The sequence below is a fragment of the Thunnus thynnus genome, chromosome 11 (assembly GCF_963924715.1).
Source record: "Thunnus thynnus chromosome 11, fThuThy2.1, whole genome shotgun sequence".
NCBI classification, from domain to species: domain Eukaryota; kingdom Metazoa; phylum Chordata; class Actinopteri; order Scombriformes; family Scombridae; genus Thunnus; species Thunnus thynnus.
Window position 1 is genome coordinate 25424089 of NC_089527.1, and position 20175 is coordinate 25444263.

At 40.3% G+C, this 20175-nt stretch overlaps 1 protein-coding gene across 10 annotated transcripts; it reads left to right on the forward strand.

Annotated features, from left to right (window-relative positions):
• The first annotated feature begins 3254 nt into the window (after nucleotides 1-3254).
• On the forward strand, nucleotides 3255-19713 carry ddx3xa (DEAD-box helicase 3 X-linked a). 10 transcript variants are annotated; one of them, XM_067604098.1, is made up of 23 exons: nucleotides 3255-3436; nucleotides 3529-3602; nucleotides 4527-4578; nucleotides 4866-4913; nucleotides 5733-5789; nucleotides 6165-6257; nucleotides 6355-6426; nucleotides 10171-10344; nucleotides 10665-10800; nucleotides 10944-11048; nucleotides 11137-11236; nucleotides 11396-11531; nucleotides 11730-11827; nucleotides 11913-12011; nucleotides 12130-12290; nucleotides 12398-12542; nucleotides 12637-12781; nucleotides 13122-13172; nucleotides 14506-14687; nucleotides 15402-15519; nucleotides 15608-15761; nucleotides 16207-16328; nucleotides 16607-19713. In XM_067604098.1, exons 2-23 carry the CDS (start codon nucleotides 3558-3560, stop codon nucleotides 16690-16692), a joined length of 2379 nt encoding a protein of 792 aa, XP_067460199.1. In that variant the 5' UTR covers nucleotides 3255-3436; nucleotides 3529-3557; the 3' UTR covers nucleotides 16693-19713. The 10 variants fall into 10 exon arrangements, with proteins under 10 accessions (XP_067460199.1, XP_067460201.1, XP_067460200.1 ...); XM_067604100.1 differs by having other exon boundaries at nucleotides 3255-3602; nucleotides 10171-10278; XM_067604099.1 differs by lacking the exon at nucleotides 13122-13172 and having other exon boundaries at nucleotides 3255-3602.
• Nucleotides 19714-20175: the final 462 nt, after the last annotated feature.

Consider the following 20175-nt stretch of genomic DNA (forward strand, 5'->3'; position numbering starts at 1 on the left):
TTTTCAGCCATGTCTGTATACAGTCTATGATCATGATATAGGCCTCTGGTGTATTTAGTGAGATCTGAGATCTATTAGTGTGTTAGTGGTGTTGCTATTTGCAGACAATGAAACAACATATGGAAAAGAAGGAGATATGAAAAAAATATTCTCAATAAAAGGTGGAGGTGTGGGCACTAGAGTCGGACATTTATGGAAAGGAATTGGAAACAATTTAATACTTAAATATTGGAGAATATGGTTAAAGAAAAGACTTACATGGGTTTATATATTTACAGAAAACAATGTAAAAATGCAACAAAGTGTTGAATGTCATGAGTGAAAAGAAAAAGTGACAAGGCTGTAACACCCAGTGGAGCTTATTCAGTCCTTTCCCTTTGCACTTTTGGTGAACATTTAGCGGTTTTGGCTTATTGGGAAAAGTGATATAATATAATAAAAGTATACATTTCTGTTCCAGTGGAGAAGACAATTGTCCAGATCATTGTAAATATTTTATCCATTAGTTGATGAATGTGAAATTGCGAAAATGGTCTGTCATTATAAATACCTAACAGTAAAATCTGGAAAAAGAAACAATCTTATGTCAGCCATTAGGTCATTGCTGTAAACGTGAAATATTATTATTGCCCAGCAGATGGGGCCACAAGTCCTGCCACGCAAACCTCAATTATACAGAGGACAAACTGTGGACTCCATAAATACATTTTGTGTTGTGATTATTCTGAAGTTATATCAAAAACCTGAAGACTTCAAGTGTTCCTAGAAATAAAAGAAGATAAAGTTCATATAAACCTTTATTCAGTCTGAATACAACACATATTAGGTGTTACAGGTTTATGTAATTGATCCACACTTCACACCCACTCTGTCAGATTTGTATAAACAAGTTAAGCAACATTTTTGAGTAGGCAGGTGCACCTTAGTGCTTTCCGTGTCTGTACAGGAAAACAGTGTGTGTCATTGGATGTCTATTGGATAATGACTAATTAAGTGACGCACTAAGTCGAGAGGTGTGTCTGATCTGTGTGTGTTCTCAAACTTTGGCTTATCTCAGGAGTGGACTTGGACGACACAATATTGATTAACTTTACATGATCTCTTGGGGATGGAGTAAGGGGGGATTTGCTAGGCATCAGCCTCTCTTCTCATCTCTCATTTTGGCAATCTCTCACCAGTTGACCTTTCTCCTAGTTGCCTATTACCTCCACTGTACCTTATCCCCTCAACATATGGTCTCATCAGCCCTCTCTCTGCTGGTACAGTGTAATGCAGGGGATAAATAACTGTGAACAGGCCTCACAGCCTGCGTGTATAGACAACAGAAGGCACACCGTTAGAGAAAAGACAGAGTGAGGGGGGTTGTGAGTGGAGGAGAAGAGGGAGGCTGGGAGAAGGCTTTGGCTTTGCTAATGCTTGACTCTGCCTGACCTTACAAAGGACATTTGAAACCATATGATTAGGAGATGATCAGCCATCCCAGATGTCACATGTCCCATTTTGAGCAGCTTTGGGAAACAGTTTATGTAAATTAAATTTAAGTTTTAAAAAGCAGTTAAATAAAAATTTAACTACTTTTGACTGGTGCTGTATATAGTATAAAACGTTCCAGATCGTCTTCCTCCAGGAGACTCACACCTCTTGTCTCTTCTCTCTCTGTGTGAATGGTCTCCAGGTCTCCATCGCAGAGAGAAGGTTGTTTTATTCTGTTCTCTTCTTGTATTTACATTTTATATTATCATTCCATTTATCTTAAGTGTTGTTGTTTCTGTCAGCTCCGTGCATATGACATCATATGACATTATCTCAAACTACAGTCTAAGCATACAGGGTGTCTGCACTAATTGTAAAGCCCTTTGAGGAAAAGTTGTGATTTTTGGGTGGCCTATATAAACTGGAGTACCGGGTTGAAAACCACGTTTTATACATTTCCAAACATCATGTGTAAAGCAAACACAGGTGGCAATTCAGGTGACACAGATGATGGCTTTTATTACCAAATGATGTAATTATCCTATAGGATGCCTTGTGATGTTTGGAAAAAGTGATTTTCAACCCAGTATTCCTGTTTGGTCCCTGATGAAGGTGTAAGGTGTAAATGCTGGACTTTATTTCAGCACAATGCTGTTTGAATAAAGAAGTTGATGAAACTAACAAGTATGTGTGCATTCCTCCTCATTCAACTATTTAAGAGTTAGCTAGTAACCAGCACCAAAGGGTTGAGGTGCTTCTTCATTTGTAGCCTATATCAGACTATCTTTATTGTCAACTCATTCATATACAGGTATGCATTTGGGTCTATATGGTGCAGTACAGTAAAACAGGTAGACAGTGCAAGACAGAAAATTCACAATATAAAACATAAGGACATAAACTGAACAAATCTGTGAATAACATAATATTGCAAATATGATAGACACTATAAGACAGAACAGTAGTGCAAAGACAATGTAAACTGTAAAACAAGACACTAATGCAAAAGGACAGTGATATATATAAATGACATTTACTTGATTTGAAGTAAAAGTTGTTGGGGTTTGGTTTAGTATAAACTGTTTATGGAGCCCACTCCAATTAGTTTATTAAGTTGTCTGGAAAACTTAAGAGTGAAACCTTATATCCAGGTACACTCATTGAAACAGGCCTCATATATTCAGTCCGTGTATGACTAATCCCCTCTATGTTCCCACAGCAATAAGACTGTTCAATTCCTCCTGAATTGACTGGATAGTTTTTTGTTTTCATATTTTGATGAGCTCTTGACAGTTTGAATTTCCCTTCGGAAAGTAAAAAAGTAATATCTATCTATCTATTATTATTATTATCATGTTTTTAGTTTAGTTTTGTTTTGTTTTTAACTGCGTCATTGTAAACTGTTTAGGTTTCGGTCCTGGGGTTTTATAGGTACACAGTGAAGCATGTGCAAATGACGCGTCAAGACAGAGTTATATGACCAACCGCATTATTTTTCCCACCTGCATTCTGTGAAGACCCGCCTCTACTCTGCCTCTGATTGGCTCTGACTCTGAGACTTATGCATAAATCTAACCAACCTAATCAACGAAGGTAACGAGTACCAGCCAATCAGAGGCAAAGTAGGGCGGGTCTTTGCAGAATGCGGGTAGGAAAAAAATAAGGCTGACCAATCTATAATGATCGGTTTCATGTGTCTACCAATAGCTGCGAAGGAGAAACATCGCGATGTTTGTGTAACAGCCCGCTGGCTGAGGCGATATCTCGCGTTACCTGAGCACTCGATGCCTCATTCCGCCACGGTCGAGCCTGCCGAGAGGGGGGTTTCTGTTCAACAGCGCTGCTGCAATCCTTTCATTTGGAAACTTGAACAGAATTTATATTTATAACAAACATCACTGTTTTATTTATTTTAAGTAAACGTTATTATCTAGCTAACTTCATAAGTAACCGTTGGCTCAAGGTAGTAATTTGTACAGAATAAGAGAAGCTAAGTTAACGTTACAGTTACATTAGACCCGGGTCGTGCTAACAAAGAAAATCCTTTCTCTTCAGAAATAATCCCCCACTACTCTCTTTTAGTTATGAGTCATGTGGTCGTTGATAATCCACACGGTCTAGATCAGCAGGTGAGTACTTTCAAGTGGCTACTTCAATTGTTTTTTGTTTTGTTTGTTTTAAAAATGGTGGTGATTTGCCGTTTAAGCACATGTAGTTTTCGGTAGAGAAAGAAGGAGCCTCGTTAGCCTGCAGCTAAGCTAACGCTGCGGCTGGTAAAATGGAGGTGATGATGTCGCTGTAGAGAAGATTGTGATGGCGGAGCTCGACACTGCGTTGTGCCAGCAAAACTCAAATAACAGCCTTATAGTTCACTGTTTTTGTTTAAGCTGGCGAACAACTCATTTAAACGCAACTGTAAATGACACGATAACCGTCTCTCCTGCGATTTTATCCCAATTAATATCAATTTACACGGTTGTCTAATGTTCAATACCCGGCCGGTATTGGCCCGGCAAGCGTCGGGCCTTCTCGACCTGAAACGTGGCGCAGGAAAAAAATGTTGGCAGCGGGTTTTCAGCGACTCAATAACATATTTTATGTGGTCAACTTAATAAGTCGCTCGGGTAGTTTTAAACGTAGATAGGTCAATTAACTACTAGTATTAATTCTTGTATCACTTCCCTTTTATGTGGTATCTTTTTGTAATTTGTCAGCATTTTCCGGCTGGATCATTGTGCTATGCCGGTTGTTGCGACACATCAAGTTAATTTTAAGACCAATATCATAAACAGGGAGTTTTGAGGTTGTTTTTTTTAAATTATACCACGTAAATACGAGAGTCGGAAAAAATATACAAAATGATTTGATAAGAAGTTGAGAGGCAACCATTTTAAGTCGGAGAATTACTTTAAATATGCAAAATATCATTCGAGGTAGCCATTTTTTTCAGTTTAACTTTTAAAATGTATTGGTAGTTTTGGTTGTTTAGGCACTTGATTTTTACACAAATTACCCTCCTAAAACCGTGAATGTCTCTTTTTTTGTGTGTTTAGCTTGCTGCCCTAGACTTGAACTCTGCTGAGGGACAAGGCGGAGGAACTGGCAGTAAGTAATGAAGCCGATTTTTATTTAAAAAATATATCTGTAAATGATTACATTACGTTCAATCTGTGCCTCATGTACTTTTTTTTTTTTTTTTTTTTTTTTAAATTTGACACTTAGATATTGATTATGTTTGAGTTACCAATATGAACCACGGTTTCTGTTTTACTGTCTGTGGTAATGCAAGTTCCTGTGTTTAGCTTCAGCTTGTAAACAATACCAATCTCAGTTAATGAGGGTGATAAACTGCAGATAGCACATGACATGTTTTTCTTTCTCTCTCCACTCAGGACGTTACATTCCACCTCACTTGAGGAACAAAGATGCTTCCAAAAATGGTGAGTTAAACTTAACACCACCCGCTGAGCCACAGTCAGACCAACAACACAGGTTTGACTTGTGGTGTTGTTGATGTAAAAAGCCCATCAGAGCATGGTAAAAGCAAGCACAATTGCGAAAAAAAACCAAACAAACGGTGAGGCTTTAATCAGACAATATCTGTTTCTTGACATGTTTTTACCAGTCAAGACCAAGATGGTGGTTTTCAGTAGTTTTGCTGCACTCCAGTCCATTGGACCGTTAAAGACATTTGTCTCATTTTTACAAGTGCACAGAATGAGGAGAGAAAGCCACGTCAAATGGGTTTTCTGTCTGTGCACTACAGCTTATTTGGCAATAATAAAGTAGGGTAAGTGGTTTTATAGAATGGCTGAAGCCTCAAATTTTCACCCCAGACTGCTCATAAGACAGAACGGGGCAAATTTTAAAACAGCCTGATTGAGTTTTAACAATCATTTCGTTGAATTGTTTTATTCTTTGGCTGGTGTAACGTCTCACATGTGAACAAGAGGAGTGCTAGCTGTTGACTGCTCTGATAAAGGGAAATGTGTGGGCTGGGGTTGGTGTCTGTATCAGTGTTGACATCTGTAGACTTTTGAAAATGTGTTTTTTGAAGCCAGGATGAGGCGGTTATGAGTGCACAACAGTCTTAATTTTTTCTGTATTTCTTTAGCCTCTTAAAGGCTTTAAATCAAGACATGTGCTGTGCCTGGCATACTCGGATAATTTTACATTTTAAATAAATATTGGAATCTTGGTACTGTGTCATTACATACTTGACGTTTTTCTCGTTTTGCTGTTTTCTTATTCCACCGCAGGAAATGCTTATTCCGCTGGTAGACAGTGCGGTTATTCAGTGGCACCAGTAAATCTCTGTAAGTCCCTTCTGTCTGCTTTCGCTGTGGGCAACCTGCATTTCCAGATGCATGAAATAGCCATTTACACACCAGCAAAGCCAGTGCGAAGGGGGAGAGGGTTAGGTTAGACCCATACACTTCACAGTAAAAGTTAATGATGGGCTCATGATTAATTGATGTGCTTCTCTCTGCTGGAATGCTTGCTGTCAGAATGAGAAATACCATATGATAAAAGATAACGGGCAGTCTTATGTAAGCATAAGATACTTTACTATAGTGAGTTGATTTTCATCTTAATATTTTAATCTATTGAAGTATATTATAGATAGATTAAAAATGACTTTTCCCCCACTGTATATTCAAGCCCATATTTCACCTGCAATGTCCCCCAAGTTTCTTCTAAGCAGTGCCCACAACCATGGCAGGCAGAGTGTCCACACAGATACAGAAATAACTATACTTCAGGATGGGATGACTGTACGATCGGTAACTATTAGTGTAAAGTCAAACCCAACACTCATACTGCATGAGCCAGTAATTATGGGCGAGTCTTTTTATAGCCTGCTTCCCTACCTTTGCTCAGGTTACCCAAGACTGGCTTCTCAAGAGCTTGCCTTTTACCATGCCTACAGTGGGGGTTGGCGAAACAGATGTGGTATACCTTGATCTCTACCTGCATGCCATGCCATCTACTTGTTGGCAGAGTTTTATAGTGTATATAGCAAAACACTGGAGCACCGTCAATGTGCCCTTGCTTTGTCATTGTCACTTGGAAAAAAAGGCAGCAAATCTGGGCCTAACACAGCATTTGCCAAAGCTTGCAAATGAAGTTTATGATGCATGGTGATGGTGCCTTAAATATTCTGCACTGCATCACTAGTGTGGCTGTTTATACTAATAATGAGACAGTATCTGCTGGGAAAGAGTTACCCAAGTCATATACCTTTTTTAATTGTATTGTCCAACCATTTTAACCTCTGTCACAGTTTATAGTCATGAAATCACAGTAGGGATTTTATTTATCAAAGTTCTTTGTTGTTTAGTTCTAAAGTACAGTCTTACAGCTTTTTTGTCTGCCTGAGGTTTACCCTTGAAAGGTACTTAGTGGGATTATTGAACAGTATGCTGAGAAGCTGAGTGTGTGCAGGCTTTTGTTCCAACCACTGACTGTACCAGGTGATTTATTTGAATAGTTCGTTCTCATTGGTGTGAAGATAGAATAACCACTGATTATAAACTGGTACAGTCAGAGGTTGAACAGAAACCTGCATGCACCAGGGCTGTCACTTTTTCAAAAAGTCAAGTTCGAACAAATTCGAACTAACAAGTAATTCGTTCACATGAATTCAAACACAACCCATATACCATAATGTGTCGAACATGCAGTTTGCTGTGACTGTAAGCACATATGGCCAGTGATGTCCATCCGTCAGTGGCAGTGGTCAGTCTGTCTCACTGCTCAGTATAGTCTTTACATTTTCCTGTGCGGTGTCATACAGCTGCACTGTGTGTCTTGAGATAACACAGTTTCAGATAAGGTTGTAGAGTTGACGTTGCTCCGTTCGTTTGATGCCTTTGCTGCCTCACTTTTTTGGTAAACTAACTTGTGGATCGTTTTAGATTTGTTGTTGAAGAGTAAGGTAGCTGCTTTTTACAAAGTTGGCAGTCTTTGGTGGTAGTTTTGCCATCTACAGTGTAAAACCCAAAATACTTCCACACACTGCTTCTCAGATGCTTCAGTGTCATGATTTTTTTTTTTTGATCAGCACAGCTTTGCTTGCTATTGTCCTTAGTCGCTTTTATTTATTAGCTTAGTTTACTGATAGGTCAAATAGCATGTGATTGGTCAAGCTGATAGTGAATTTTTAAGGGCTCCCTCTGCTGGATCACAAGATAAACTACTTCAAATGGTCTGTTGTGCTTATAGACTGTACATTTTGAATTCAAACAGGTAACATTACAGTTTGAATGTTTAACTTTTCTGGAGCAAAAGTTAGAATTTCAAATGAAAAGTGACAGCCCTAACATGCACTCAGCCCTCCTAGACACATGATTGAAATAGTCCTGATCTCAAATGGGTGTTTGTATATTGCTAGGTTATTTCAAAATGGTAATTATCAGGTCTTCTCCTCGGTCCGTTCTTGGACATTTGAGATGTGATTTGAGGCATTTTTAGCTTGTCTTTACTCTGCACTTAATGTGCCTGAATGATAACTGTTCTTTTAGTCTAGCAGACTGTCAAAGCTAAATCATACCACAAGTATAACTCTTGGTTATAAATAGTCAAAGGAATCTTGCAACATATAGTCTTTGACGCTGAGCTGGTTTGAGTTGGTACATAAGCATCTCTAGATTTTGCTGTTTTGTTGTCCACAGTGTGGGACATGATGATTTGGCATCATTAAAATATGTGAAACTGTGCTAGGTGACGTGTTTTCCTTTTCCAAGCAGTGTTGGATACACAGAACTGTTAAGAGCTCAAACTCAAAAGGTTTGAACTTCCTAAAGGTTGCTTTGCTAAAATTAATCACAACATGAGTGATATATTGGGGGGACTTTCACTTGTAATGCTGTAGATTAGACATGTGGGCTTTCACTTGTAGATGGACACAAGTCTATCTATGACTGCAACTAACAATAATTTTCATAATTGTTTGATCCTTTTTTTGGTACTCAAGATGTTAGAAAATATGTGTTCATCACAATTTCCTGAAGCCCAAGGTAACATCTTCAGAATCTCAAAGATATTCAGTTTCTAATCACTTAAGATAAAGAAATGAGGCAAATCCTCACAATTCAGAGGCTGGAACTAGGTAATTTTAGCATTTGTGCCTAACAAACAACGTAAGTGATCAATTATCAAAATATTTTCTTTTGATAAACTAGTTGATTAATCAACCAGTTGTTTCAGCTCTAGCCAACACTGCGTGGAAAATAAGAATAAAAACCCTAGAGTGCTTTCGTGTGTCGGGTAGCTATGACGCATCTCTGGGTTATTGCAACACTTAAACATAATTTTAAGAGGGGGAACTTTGTGGTTAGGGTGTAACTTGCATTGTTTTCTGAGTAAGCTGAGACTATATGGTACTATTTTAATCTTGGTAAACTGGTTTGATGTGATGTCATCTGCACTGCTGTCTCAGAAAATCAGGCTCTGACACTGCTGCATGGTGTGTTTTGCCATGTTTGCAGAGTGCACATCATTTTTGTCCGATACCAGTCTGAGTTATTAAATTCTTATGATTAATTTGCCACGCTGCACTTGTTAAATTAAAGCTCACATCTATGCAGTAAACATTTGGACAGTGCAATGAAGCTGGGAAGGATTCTAAACTAATCTGAAGTAAAAGTAATGCGTATCTTGCTTATTTGCAAGGCTGCAGTGTTTGAAAGGTCCCAAAATGTTCACTGAACTGTCAAAATCCGTATCTTGTTATTGTTGTTACCTTTTCGAATTGGTGAAGAAAATACTGGATCAGTGTACGGTTGGTATCACTGATACTCTGAATTTAATCACTCAGATCAGTATCAGAGACCAAAAAAACTGGATTGTGGCCTAATTTGTCCATTATGGACTGGTCTACAACACATAGGTCGTGTGTACCCGTGTTAAGCATTACAAGGCTTTTTCCTTGTGCTTACTTGAAGGGGGCACCTCGATGGACATTTACCTGTTGGTCCACAGGTGCGAGTTAAATCATCCTCACTACAGATCTTATCAGCTCCATCAGCTGATCTAAAACTCCTTCAAAGCAAGTCCAATCTATGCCTAGATCTGTGCAGCTGGTCTGCCCTTTGATGCTACTGCGGCATAGCTTCTGCTACTTAGCAAGCCTTCCCATGGCAGCGCTAACTGACCATTGTCCCCCACCAGCCTCATCCTCGGCCTGCACTGATAATAGTGTGGCCTCCGATGGGAACGATGACACAGTCGATGTCTAAAGCTGGGCAGATCGTTGTGGTAAATGTCCCCCACAGGCAGAGTTGGGGCTCAGTAGATTGTTTGGTCCAGAGGAGTTATCCTATAATGAAGCCAGTATCTTGGTTATTGTTTTTAAAAGTAAATTAGAATTAGTTTACCTAAAACCTCTGCATCTATTCTCTTGTACATTATGTAGAACTTGCTTTGCATTTTTCCCCCTACTTTTTTATACTGGACAATATAAACATTTTTCTGATAATTCTGCAAGCTTTCAGCTCAGATTCATATTTACTATGGAGCTGCTTGTATCCCATCTGTCTGCAAATTAGACTAAACATAGCTCAGCACTGGAAGAGACTCATGGTTAGTAAGCACTATGAGTACAGCCAAATGCATACTTGCCCATTGCCAAAAATTTGTAACGTGCAACACTATGCTCTTCCTCACAAGCTTCTCCTGTTTGTGTCCCCCCTAAAGATTCATCCGGATGGGATGGTGGACGCAGCAATGGATTTGTGAATGGTTACCATGACAACCGCACCAACGGGGGCTTTGGAGGGCGTGGACCCCCTCGCAATGATAGAGGTGGGCGTGGCGCCTACCGTGGTAACAGGGGTGGAGGCTCGTTTAATCAACCATTACAGAATGCAGGTGGGGAAATCCTATCATGCCTTAAATTATCTCACTGTAGCTTTAGTTGCAGAGTGATGAAGTAAACGTCTACCATCCCCCACCCTTGTTCATGTAGTTGTTGCAATATCAGAGCACCCCGTGCACATGCAAGTTGCACTTGTAATTAACATTAGCTATAAACTTTATTTAAGATTAAATAACTTATGATCAATGGCATTCTGATTTAAGGGAAAGAAAATGTTCCAGTATTGGTAAGAATACAGCGTCATCTGACGTCTGACAGCAGATTTGCAGAAAAATTTCTGTTTCTAACAAGCACTCTCTCTGCTCCATTACAGGGTTTGGCAATTATGACAACAAAGATGGCGGCTGGGGAGGACCTCCAAGGGATGCTGCCTTCAACAGCTTTGGGGGGCGTTCTGATAGGTCCAAGTCGGCCTTCTTTAATGATCGTGGGGCAGGCTCAAGGGGAAGGTCAGTGAAATTGTTACATTTAATAGTTATAGTTAATACTTTGCTTATTACAATTACTAATACAAACTGCCTAGTGTGGTTTGTCTTTATGTAGTTTTTCCTTTTTTAGCATAATTAAAAGGTAACATGCTCGGTGTGTGCAGGTATGAGCGTGGCGGCTTTGCTGGAGGCGGAAACAGCCGCTGGGTGGAGGAGTCCAGAGACGAAGATTGGTCCAAGCCTACTGCTCCCAACGAGCGCCTGGAACAGTAAGCCAGATCCTGATCAGAAATAATAAAGCTAACAGTCGCATTGCATCTACATTTGACCTAAACTTTTGCAAATCTTATTTTCTAGTGAACTGTTCTCTGGGAGCAACACTGGCATAAACTTTGAGAAATATGATGATATTCCTGTGGAGGCCACTGGAAGCAACTGCCCGCCTCACATTGAAAGTGTAAGTGTGCATTCAGCAGTGCTTGCACATTCTTATTGGTGTAATTAAAGGGGTCGGCCGTATCTATATGGCCTCTTTTCTTTTCTTTTTAATTTTAAAACATTTTAACAAAGCAGTTTGTGCCATATACTGACGGTGTCTGATTCAATTGTGCTGTAGTTCCACGATGTGGACATGGGGGAGATTATCATGGGTAACATCAACCTGAGTCGCTACACTCGTCCCACTCCAGTGCAGAAGCATGCTATTCCCATCATCAAGTCCAAGAGAGACCTGATGGCTTGTGCCCAGACTGGTGAGTGCTTCTATATATTCTCTCTCTGCACTTAACAGCCTTAAATAGATGTACCAGCCTTTTCCTGGTAAAATTCTCCTTACTTTCTAAAAAGAAAAGAGGTTCATGGATTGCTCAGTGATCATCTTTAGCTCTGTTTTTATATTGTATTTCAGTGTTTAACAGTAGGACTGCGTTATGATCCCTGTTGTGTTTCAGGTTCTGGTAAGACTGCTGCCTTCTTGCTGCCGGTGCTGAGTCAGATCTACACTGATGGTCCAGGAGACGCTCTGCAGGCCATCAAGAACAGTGGACAGGTAATGGTGGCAGAAACACACAGTAATGGAACATATCTGTGACCATTTGACTTATTTGAATAAACATTACTTGATTCACTCTCAGGAGAATGGAAGATATGGACGTCGTAAGCAGTACCCACTCTCCCTTGTCCTGGCTCCCACCAGAGAGCTGGCCCTGCAGATCTATGACGAGGCGAGGAAGGTGAGCACCAAGCGAAGCACTGCATCTGACGCCTTCATAGAACATACTGCACCTTTGTTTGTTCAAATATTGACTGTGTATTCATATGCTTGACTGTTTTCCTTCCCTCCTACCTTAGTTTGCATACCGATCACGTGTGCGTCCCTGCGTGGTGTATGGCGGTGCTGATATTGGCCAGCAGATCAGGGAATTGGAGAGAGGCTGTCACCTGCTGGTTGCCACACCTGGTCGCCTTGTCGACATGATGGAGAGGGGCAAGATTGGTCTGGACTACTGCAAGTCAGTATAGCACAGGGATCCACTGAGACTAAACGTGTAGTTGAAACAAGTGACTCCAATATTTGTTTATATAAATACACTAAAGTATATGAAATGTGTCTCTGCAGCTACTTGGTCCTTGACGAGGCTGACCGCATGTTGGACATGGGTTTTGAGCCACAGATCAGACGCATTGTGGAGCAGGATACAATGCCACCTAAAGGCATCCGTCAGACCATGATGTTCAGTGCCACCTTCCCCAAAGAGATCCAGGTATGTTTGGGCAGTTAACAAGTATACAGACTCATTTGCCATAGTTTGAAACATAATATATGTTTACTAATCGGTTTGATTTTGTGTTGTGTAGATCCTCGCTCGTGACTTCCTGGAGGACTACATTTTCCTGGCTGTTGGGCGTGTAGGTTCCACCTCAGAAAACATTACCCAGAAGGTGGTCTGGGTAGAGGAGACTGACAAAAGGTCCTTCCTGCTTGACCTGCTCAATGCCACAGGTAAGAAAGTGTGGTTGAGTTTTTGTTTTGTTTGTTTTTTTTCCTCCTCCCATGAGGTCCCATTTAGGCTCTAAACCATCATCCTGTGTTTGTCAGTCTGCCTCATACCAAGCTAATATTGACTATGCTACATCTCTGCTAACAAATGTTCATTATAGTAAAAACCTGCAGTGAATGATAAAATATGAAAACAAAATTGTACAGGGGTGGTCAGGAACTGAAATCATGCTGTTTTTTAAGGGGTTTGCTTCTGATATGGTCTTTGTAAGCACAATCTAAAGCTGTGAAAGTTGTGTACTGCAGAGGCTTACATGTTCTGGCCGGTTTGGTTTTATCTTAGTTATTCCCAGTGAGGTTCAGGAAAATGTGACAGAGGCCCCAGAAAAGCCTGGTAAGTGTGAACATACCATAACCTTCACTCTGACCCCCAAGCCAGAAACATCACATCCCATGGCTCATCCTGTCCTCTGCTCCCCAGCTGACATGCTGCCTCAGTTTTTTGTTTTTTTTCCTTCCATTTCCAATAAGAGCTTGTAGGACCAACAATAACACTTACCTTGCACCATACATAGCTGAGTGAATTTCAGAGATGGAGGTGATAGTACAGTCTCTCTCCACTGAAAGGGGAGTCCCTTTTTAGCTTAGTCACTAAGGTCAACCGGTCAACGTGATCATGCTGGCTGTTTGTCATAGAAAGAGCTCTTAGTTTCCATGAGTCAGATGGCTGTGACAGATCTAATGGCACCAGCCTGCCTGTCAGTTCAGCAGACAGAATACAACAGACTCTGTGGATCTAGTGTAGTCCACTACACTGCTATATTGATGAATAGCACTATATTAATATTCCTTTTTAATAATGTATTGAGTCATTGCTGGCTTATTAGTATTACAAGTCCTGTGTTTTGTAACTAGACTTTACTTCCAAAGAAAAGTAAAGTGCTGTTTCCATGGTAACCGGTGCAGCTGCCACTATAAAAAGCAAACTAATATGTAATTTATGTCATGGACAGCCTGGCGAAAGATGGCTTTTATCAACCAAGGTAAAGAGGCTTGGTAGGGGGGCGCATCTGCATGAAAATGGCGAGCTGGGCGTCCTGTTTGTCAGTGCTGAAGTGTTACCACATAATAATTTAGCCAGTCTGGACTTTATTAAAGTACTCACAGGCATAAGGAGGTTTGATGGATGGAGTTTTTTTTCTGTCTTGTGCCAGAGTACATTTGCACAACAGTTGAAAGTTTAGCTGTGAATGATGCGACTTGAAACGTCCTGTCCTACCCCATCACCCCTCAGCCATTTTTATTATCGTGAGCTTTTATTCTGATAGCCATTAATGCCAAATATCTTAATTGTAACCCAATATATAACAATTCAATGGTTGTTTGAACATAAACGATAGTTATTCAGCTATCATCTTCAGTACTGCGTGCAGTAAAACTGAAGTCAAGCTTGTCAATTAATGGTTGTCAGTAAATTTAAAGCTTTTTATGCAACCCCTGTCTCCATTTCTAAGTTGTCATTTTGATTATTTTCTTATTTTACTTCATGATCTTGCAGTTGTTGACCTTGTATTATGACAGTTTTAAGTTCCTGCTCCCATCTCCTTTCAGTTCAGAAATCCATAAATAACCTTGTTCCCAGTTATCAATGATTTATTTTCTTTTTTCTCCTTTCATGCTCTTTATCCTGCTCTCCTCCTGTCTCATCCTCATTTCCTCCTGTGCAGGCAAGGACTCGTTGACTCTGGTATTCGTGGAAACCAAGAAAGGAGCCGATGCCCTGGAAGACTTCCTTTACCACGAGGGTTATGCCTGCACCAGCATCCATGGAGATCGATCCCAGAGAGACAGAGAGGAAGCTCTGCATCAGTTCCGCTCTGGGCGATCCCCCATCCTGGTGGCTACAGCTGTACGTAGTCATGCAAACAAGTTGGCTTTTTTCCATTCTGCTTTTACCTCTTCGGGATCCTTTAATAACTGTGCATTTACCACACCACTGAAAATACACCTAATTGTTATGTTGACATGTAAATGTTACTTATTGTTTAACATATTAGTATCATTGAATCATGTCTCTATTATCGGGCAAAATGGTTTCTGTCCCATGTGGATGACTAGCGCTAATTATAATAACTGGCAGCAATTTCATCGGCTTCAATCCCTGAATGGTTTAATGCTGCAGATTTACAACGGGATGAATCTAGTGGTCAATAAATCATGAATCAGCCTTAATGTAATGATTTATTGACAAGGTTGCCATATTGAGTAAAACGTGTTTACCTTTTCTCTCCGTGAGATTTACATTTTTCTCACTGGAGGTGCATCATGTCCTACTACAGGACTTAATGGGTTGGTGGGTTCTGTTCCTCCCATTTTAATAAAATCAGTGTTAACAATATTATGAGACCAAATTACACTGGATACTTGAGAGCTCGACATTTGGGGCTTTAACACAGAATCAGAACTGGTTTGATTGGGGTCCAGTAATGTTCAAGTCATCTCTTTGAGCTAACGCTTGAATGCAATCAGGGCTAAACTTAGTTATCTAGGTCAGTGGACTAAATTAAACTCTTCAGTGTTGTCATCAAATCTTGACTTTATTTAATCTCTCTCCTTACTTCAGGTGGCTGCTAGAGGTCTGGACATCAGCAATGTGAAGCACGTTATTAACTTCGATTTGCCCAGTGACATTGAGGAATACGTTCACCGTATTGGCCGTACGGGACGTGTGGGCAACCTTGGTAAGTACAAGTTTTTAACCTGATGCCTATTGCGTATTTGAATTACTTGTAATACAGTATAGTCTGACACTTGCTCTGTTTTGTGCAGGTCTGGCCACGTCGTTCTTTAACGACAAAAACAGCAACATAACCAAAGATTTGCTGGACATTCTGGTGGAGGCCAAGCAGGAGGTTCCCTCCTGGCTTGAGAGCCTGGCCTACGAGCACCAGCACAAGAGCAGTAGCCGTGGACGCTCTAAGAGGTAACTTTCACACACAGAAGCAAATGTATTTTTCAGAACATACACAAAATGCACGTTGTCAGGTGCAAGTCAAAGATCATACAGATCTCCTTCTGGGCATCTGTATATCTTTACAACATCAGCATGATCTTTTAAACAAACTGCTAGTTGACACATTATCTTATCTAACCATATATGTGCTTGTGAAAACAAAGACAAATACACCCAAATGTTGTTTGTCAACTGCATTTTAAACTGTGCCCTCAACTAAATATTCTGGGTTAAAGTTTTACCAAAATGAAGGCCACAATTCGTACAGAATTCGCCACTCCCATGAGATCCTCCGATATTTAAACTACAAGTCCTTTATTTGGAGTAACTTTAATGCCTACTGGTCTCTAGCTTGTACCACCCTCAGAAGATCTAAACCATCACTTACACAAACCAACATTCTTGTCTTGTCAAGGTTCTCTGGTGGTTTTGGAGCTAGAGATTACCGTCAGACACCTGGAGGCTCTGGAAACTTCAGCAGCAGCCGTGGAGGACGCAACACTGGAGGACATGGAGGGAACCGTGGCTTTGGTGGAGGTAAGGCAGCAACGATGCATTTCCCAAGCTTTTTAACTGTTGTTTGAGCCATCAACACTTGTAGGTTGAACCTTGCTGCATCATGTTAAACAGTTGCAACATTTGTGCTTTTTGGCACAAAAAACTGATCCGCATAAAAATAGCAGCGTACAAGTTGCAAGCTCTTTATTGCATACAGTTACCGTAAGGCTTACCTGTAATGGGAAATTTGTCAATTTGATGTAAATGTATTTTTTGCTGCCGTTTGGCTAACTGACCTCTGATCTTGTCTTTCACAGGTGGCTTTGGTGGCAACTTCTATGGTAATGACGGCTACGGAGGAAACTACAGCCACTCTGGTAGTGTGGATTGGTGGGGTAACTAGTCACCATAGGAGTAGGTTGCCATGCCAACCCAACCCAATGGAAACCACATGTTAACTTAAGCCAGACCATAACAACCCTCCCTGTGTAGCTTCACTGACACACAGTACATTACCAACCCTGGTTCTCTGCCGTTCGCTTCTCTCAAAATGAAGTGTAGCACGACGCAAAGGAAAGTCACCAGCACGTGCAATGCACCGGAGACCGCAGAGATTTGCACACCTCAGAGTGAGCATGGATGCTGACATGCATTGTCCGATAGCAACCTCGGACTTTCATTGTTAGAAGTATTTTTGTTCTTTTTGTGGAAAAAACCCAATTGAATAACCTGAGGATCATTTGTATGTTAATGTACTGTGCCTTTTGAATTTAAACAGGAAATCTGTGTTTTCATTTCACCAGATGAACATGGCCAAGAGCTCTAAATTTGTTTTTACTATTATTTTTGTTTGGTGAAAAATATTAGAAAGGTAAAAAAAAAAAAAAAAAAAAAAAAAGCTTAGACTTAATCAAACCTTGGCAAACACTGGGACATTGTGGCTCTCGAGTCATGATTCCATTTGAACTTCAAATTTATTGCAGAAACATCATGTAGCCTTTTCTACAAACAGCTAATGGAGCCATTACTATATCGAATACAAACTGGGCCACTCTGTGAAGCAACCGTATTTTAATTCTAAGGGACAAAGTTACATTTGTTTGTTCTTTTTTGCTCACTCTATCCTGGACAGGCTCCTTTTTATGGATATGGTAGTCTTTGAAATAGCCATTCCTATTGTAATCTTAAGAAACACAGAAGTCATTAAGCTCAGTGCCAACAATCGCTGAGGTTTAAACAAGAATAATCAATGCTGGAACTTGTTACTCCACATTTTTCAATTGACTTGACAGTGTTATGGCAGCTAGTATGTTACCAAGTGCTAGCTACATAAAGTGGGCGGTGTTTTTTGTTTGTTTTTACTTGAGACATTTTTGGTGCAGGTGTGTGCAAAATTGAAAAACTCAGTCAGTTTTTTGATTTTTGTTTTTTTGGGGGGGGGGATTGTTTCTCTACAAATATGTATCAAAACAAAAAATGCCTGCCATCTTGAAAGTGAAGTTCAAAGTGGCTGCATAAAGGACCACAGCATCGGGAGGGCATAGCGTGGTGTTAGTGTTTACTGAATCGACTGACCACCGCGTGGCCCACATGGTATTCTACGCTTGCAAGTGTTTTGTTTTTTGGTCAAGGAGAAAGGACAAGTGAACTGAGTCGCAGGCTTAACTTAATTACAAACGTTTTCTCTTTTCAAGCTGCGTTGGAGGCATGGTTCATCTTTAAGAGACAGGCAGGAGAATGATCACTGAGGTTTATCAATTAAACAGGAACAGAGCGGGGTTGAGCAGCACTCCGACCACCGGGGTTAGGGAATCTAGGGTAGGCGTGGGGCGCAGTTTTCAGTGCACCGCTGTTGTCAGTGGCTTTGGTTTCCATTGCTGCATAGTGTAACTGTGGAGGCGGCCAAAGATGAGGGAGTGTCCACTTCCTTATGGAACATTAAAGTACTGTCAGGTCCTCTGGGAGTTCATCTGCTCTGTCATGTATAAAAATCTGTGGCTTTGTAAAGCCAGAGCAGGCTTTTCCTCTCAAAGAGGAGCAGCCATCGAGAGGAGGAGAGATGGGGGCGTTTGACCTCAAAATGCTCCAGTTTTCTCAACGGGTGTGTTGTGCCTTGAAAACTTTTTTTTAAAGAAATTGAACTAAAAGTGGATGCACTGACAGTGTTGAGAACTTGAGATTGAATGGTGCTACTTGATTTAGGTGTGTAGACCCTTGTACGTCGTGCCCATCAAGTTTTACAAAAGTTATTTTATTGCACATCTAGAGTTTTATATAGATGTCTTGGATGATATGTGTCCTTAAGCTTCCAAATATTGTGTGTGAGGAGATTGTGAAAAACGCAGCTTGTTTACAAAGGGGAAGGGTTCTCAACGTTTAAACCAGGATTTATTTGGGACCAGGGGATTTAGCAGTTGGGGGAATTTAGCCATTTGCACAGATTTCTAGATTCTACTTTTGCTGCTAGTTTTGTGTAATTTATTAAGCATTTTTGACAAATATTTATTTTTGTAAGCCTCAAAGTGATTCTTTGAAAGTTTCAGAAACTTGACCAAAAGACAGTACAAAAAACACTGGCACTTGAATGTTGAATGTCACCTGTATGCGTGAAATTTATATATTTCGGGGTAGTGTGAGCTTTTTAATGTTTAAGATACATTGGACTCAGTAAATATCCACAGCTGTTTCAGGGCCTCCTCAGGGCCAGTCATCTCTACTAGATTATACTAATTGGTCAACGAAATTTGAAATGGAATTGAACAAACATGCCAAGGTTTGGAATGAAGCTGTCAAAAGAGCAAATAAATTTCCTAAGCATATCAGTGCAGAAGTGTTCAGATTCTCCAATTGTGTGCATTATTGATTCTTTACTCTAATTTGACCTGATAATTATTTTTCTCCAGTGAATGTCTGGCACATGGCAATCCTTAAAGAAACAAACATGTGGTTTATTCTCATTGTTGTATTTGCATATATTAAAACTCTGGAGTTCTCCTTGAATGTGGAGCACGTCTACAGCATTGATTTCCAAAGCAGCCATCAGTGCCGTTTGGGATGAACAGCAGGCTCTGTGCAGGCAGAACCCGAGACCTGTTCCACGTCCACTAGAGAACCCTAGAGCTCTTTAGATGTAGACTTTGCTTTCTGTATTAGCTTATAGGCTACTGCACTGCATGGGAAATACTCAGCTGTGCAATTGTATGATTTTACCAAATAAAATGTTTGAATGCAAAATTATCTGGAAGAATCCAGCATGTTTCCTGAAGACTTGTTTACTGTAGTTGTGCTGAGAAGACCTGTAGCAAGCGGTCTGTCGCCCTGTGTGGATACGGGGCAGGCGGGCGGCAAAATCCAAATTGGTATAGATTGGATGGGCTTAATTTCTTTTGAAGAAAATATATAAAGATTTCATTTGTAAATTCAACTGTGTCACTTGTGTTATTTTCCCAAACATTGTAACTGAGTTGTCCTAAACTGCATCATACAGTGATTTCTGTCCATTCAGTGTGTGTGCTGTCACAACCTGCCTCAAAGGGTGAAGGTGCATTGTCATAACATTATTTATGTTCAGCTAGGAGACACAAACCCAATATAGTACAACATACACGAACCTAATACACTATACGGTCAAAAGCATGCAGATACCTGTGGATGGGTGTTTTTCATGGTTGACACTAGTGTCCTTGAGTCCAATTCAGGAGAAAATGTAAGAGGAATCTTCATGTTACAGTATTAACTGATCAATGATAGTGTGCTTCTAACACACTATCGTTGGCAACAGTTTGGGGAAAACCTTTTACTATTTTACCAGGAGACACAAATGTCAAATTCTATGCAGGTGCTCAGTAATGATTTGCACAAAACTGCACACTACTGTCTTGTTTCC

Coding starts and splice junctions, on each gene's coding strand:
- ddx3xa (XM_067604098.1), top strand. CDS start 3,558: ATGAGTCATGTGGTCGTTGATAATCCACACGGTCTAGATCAGCAG. Junction 5,790..6,164: donor AGTGGCACCAGTAAATCTCT/GTAAGTCCCTTC, acceptor ATGTCCCCCAAG/TTTCTTCTAAGCAGTGCCCA. Junction 12,012..12,129: donor TCTATGACGAGGCGAGGAAG/GTGAGCACCAAG, acceptor CTCCTACCTTAG/TTTGCATACCGATCACGTGT.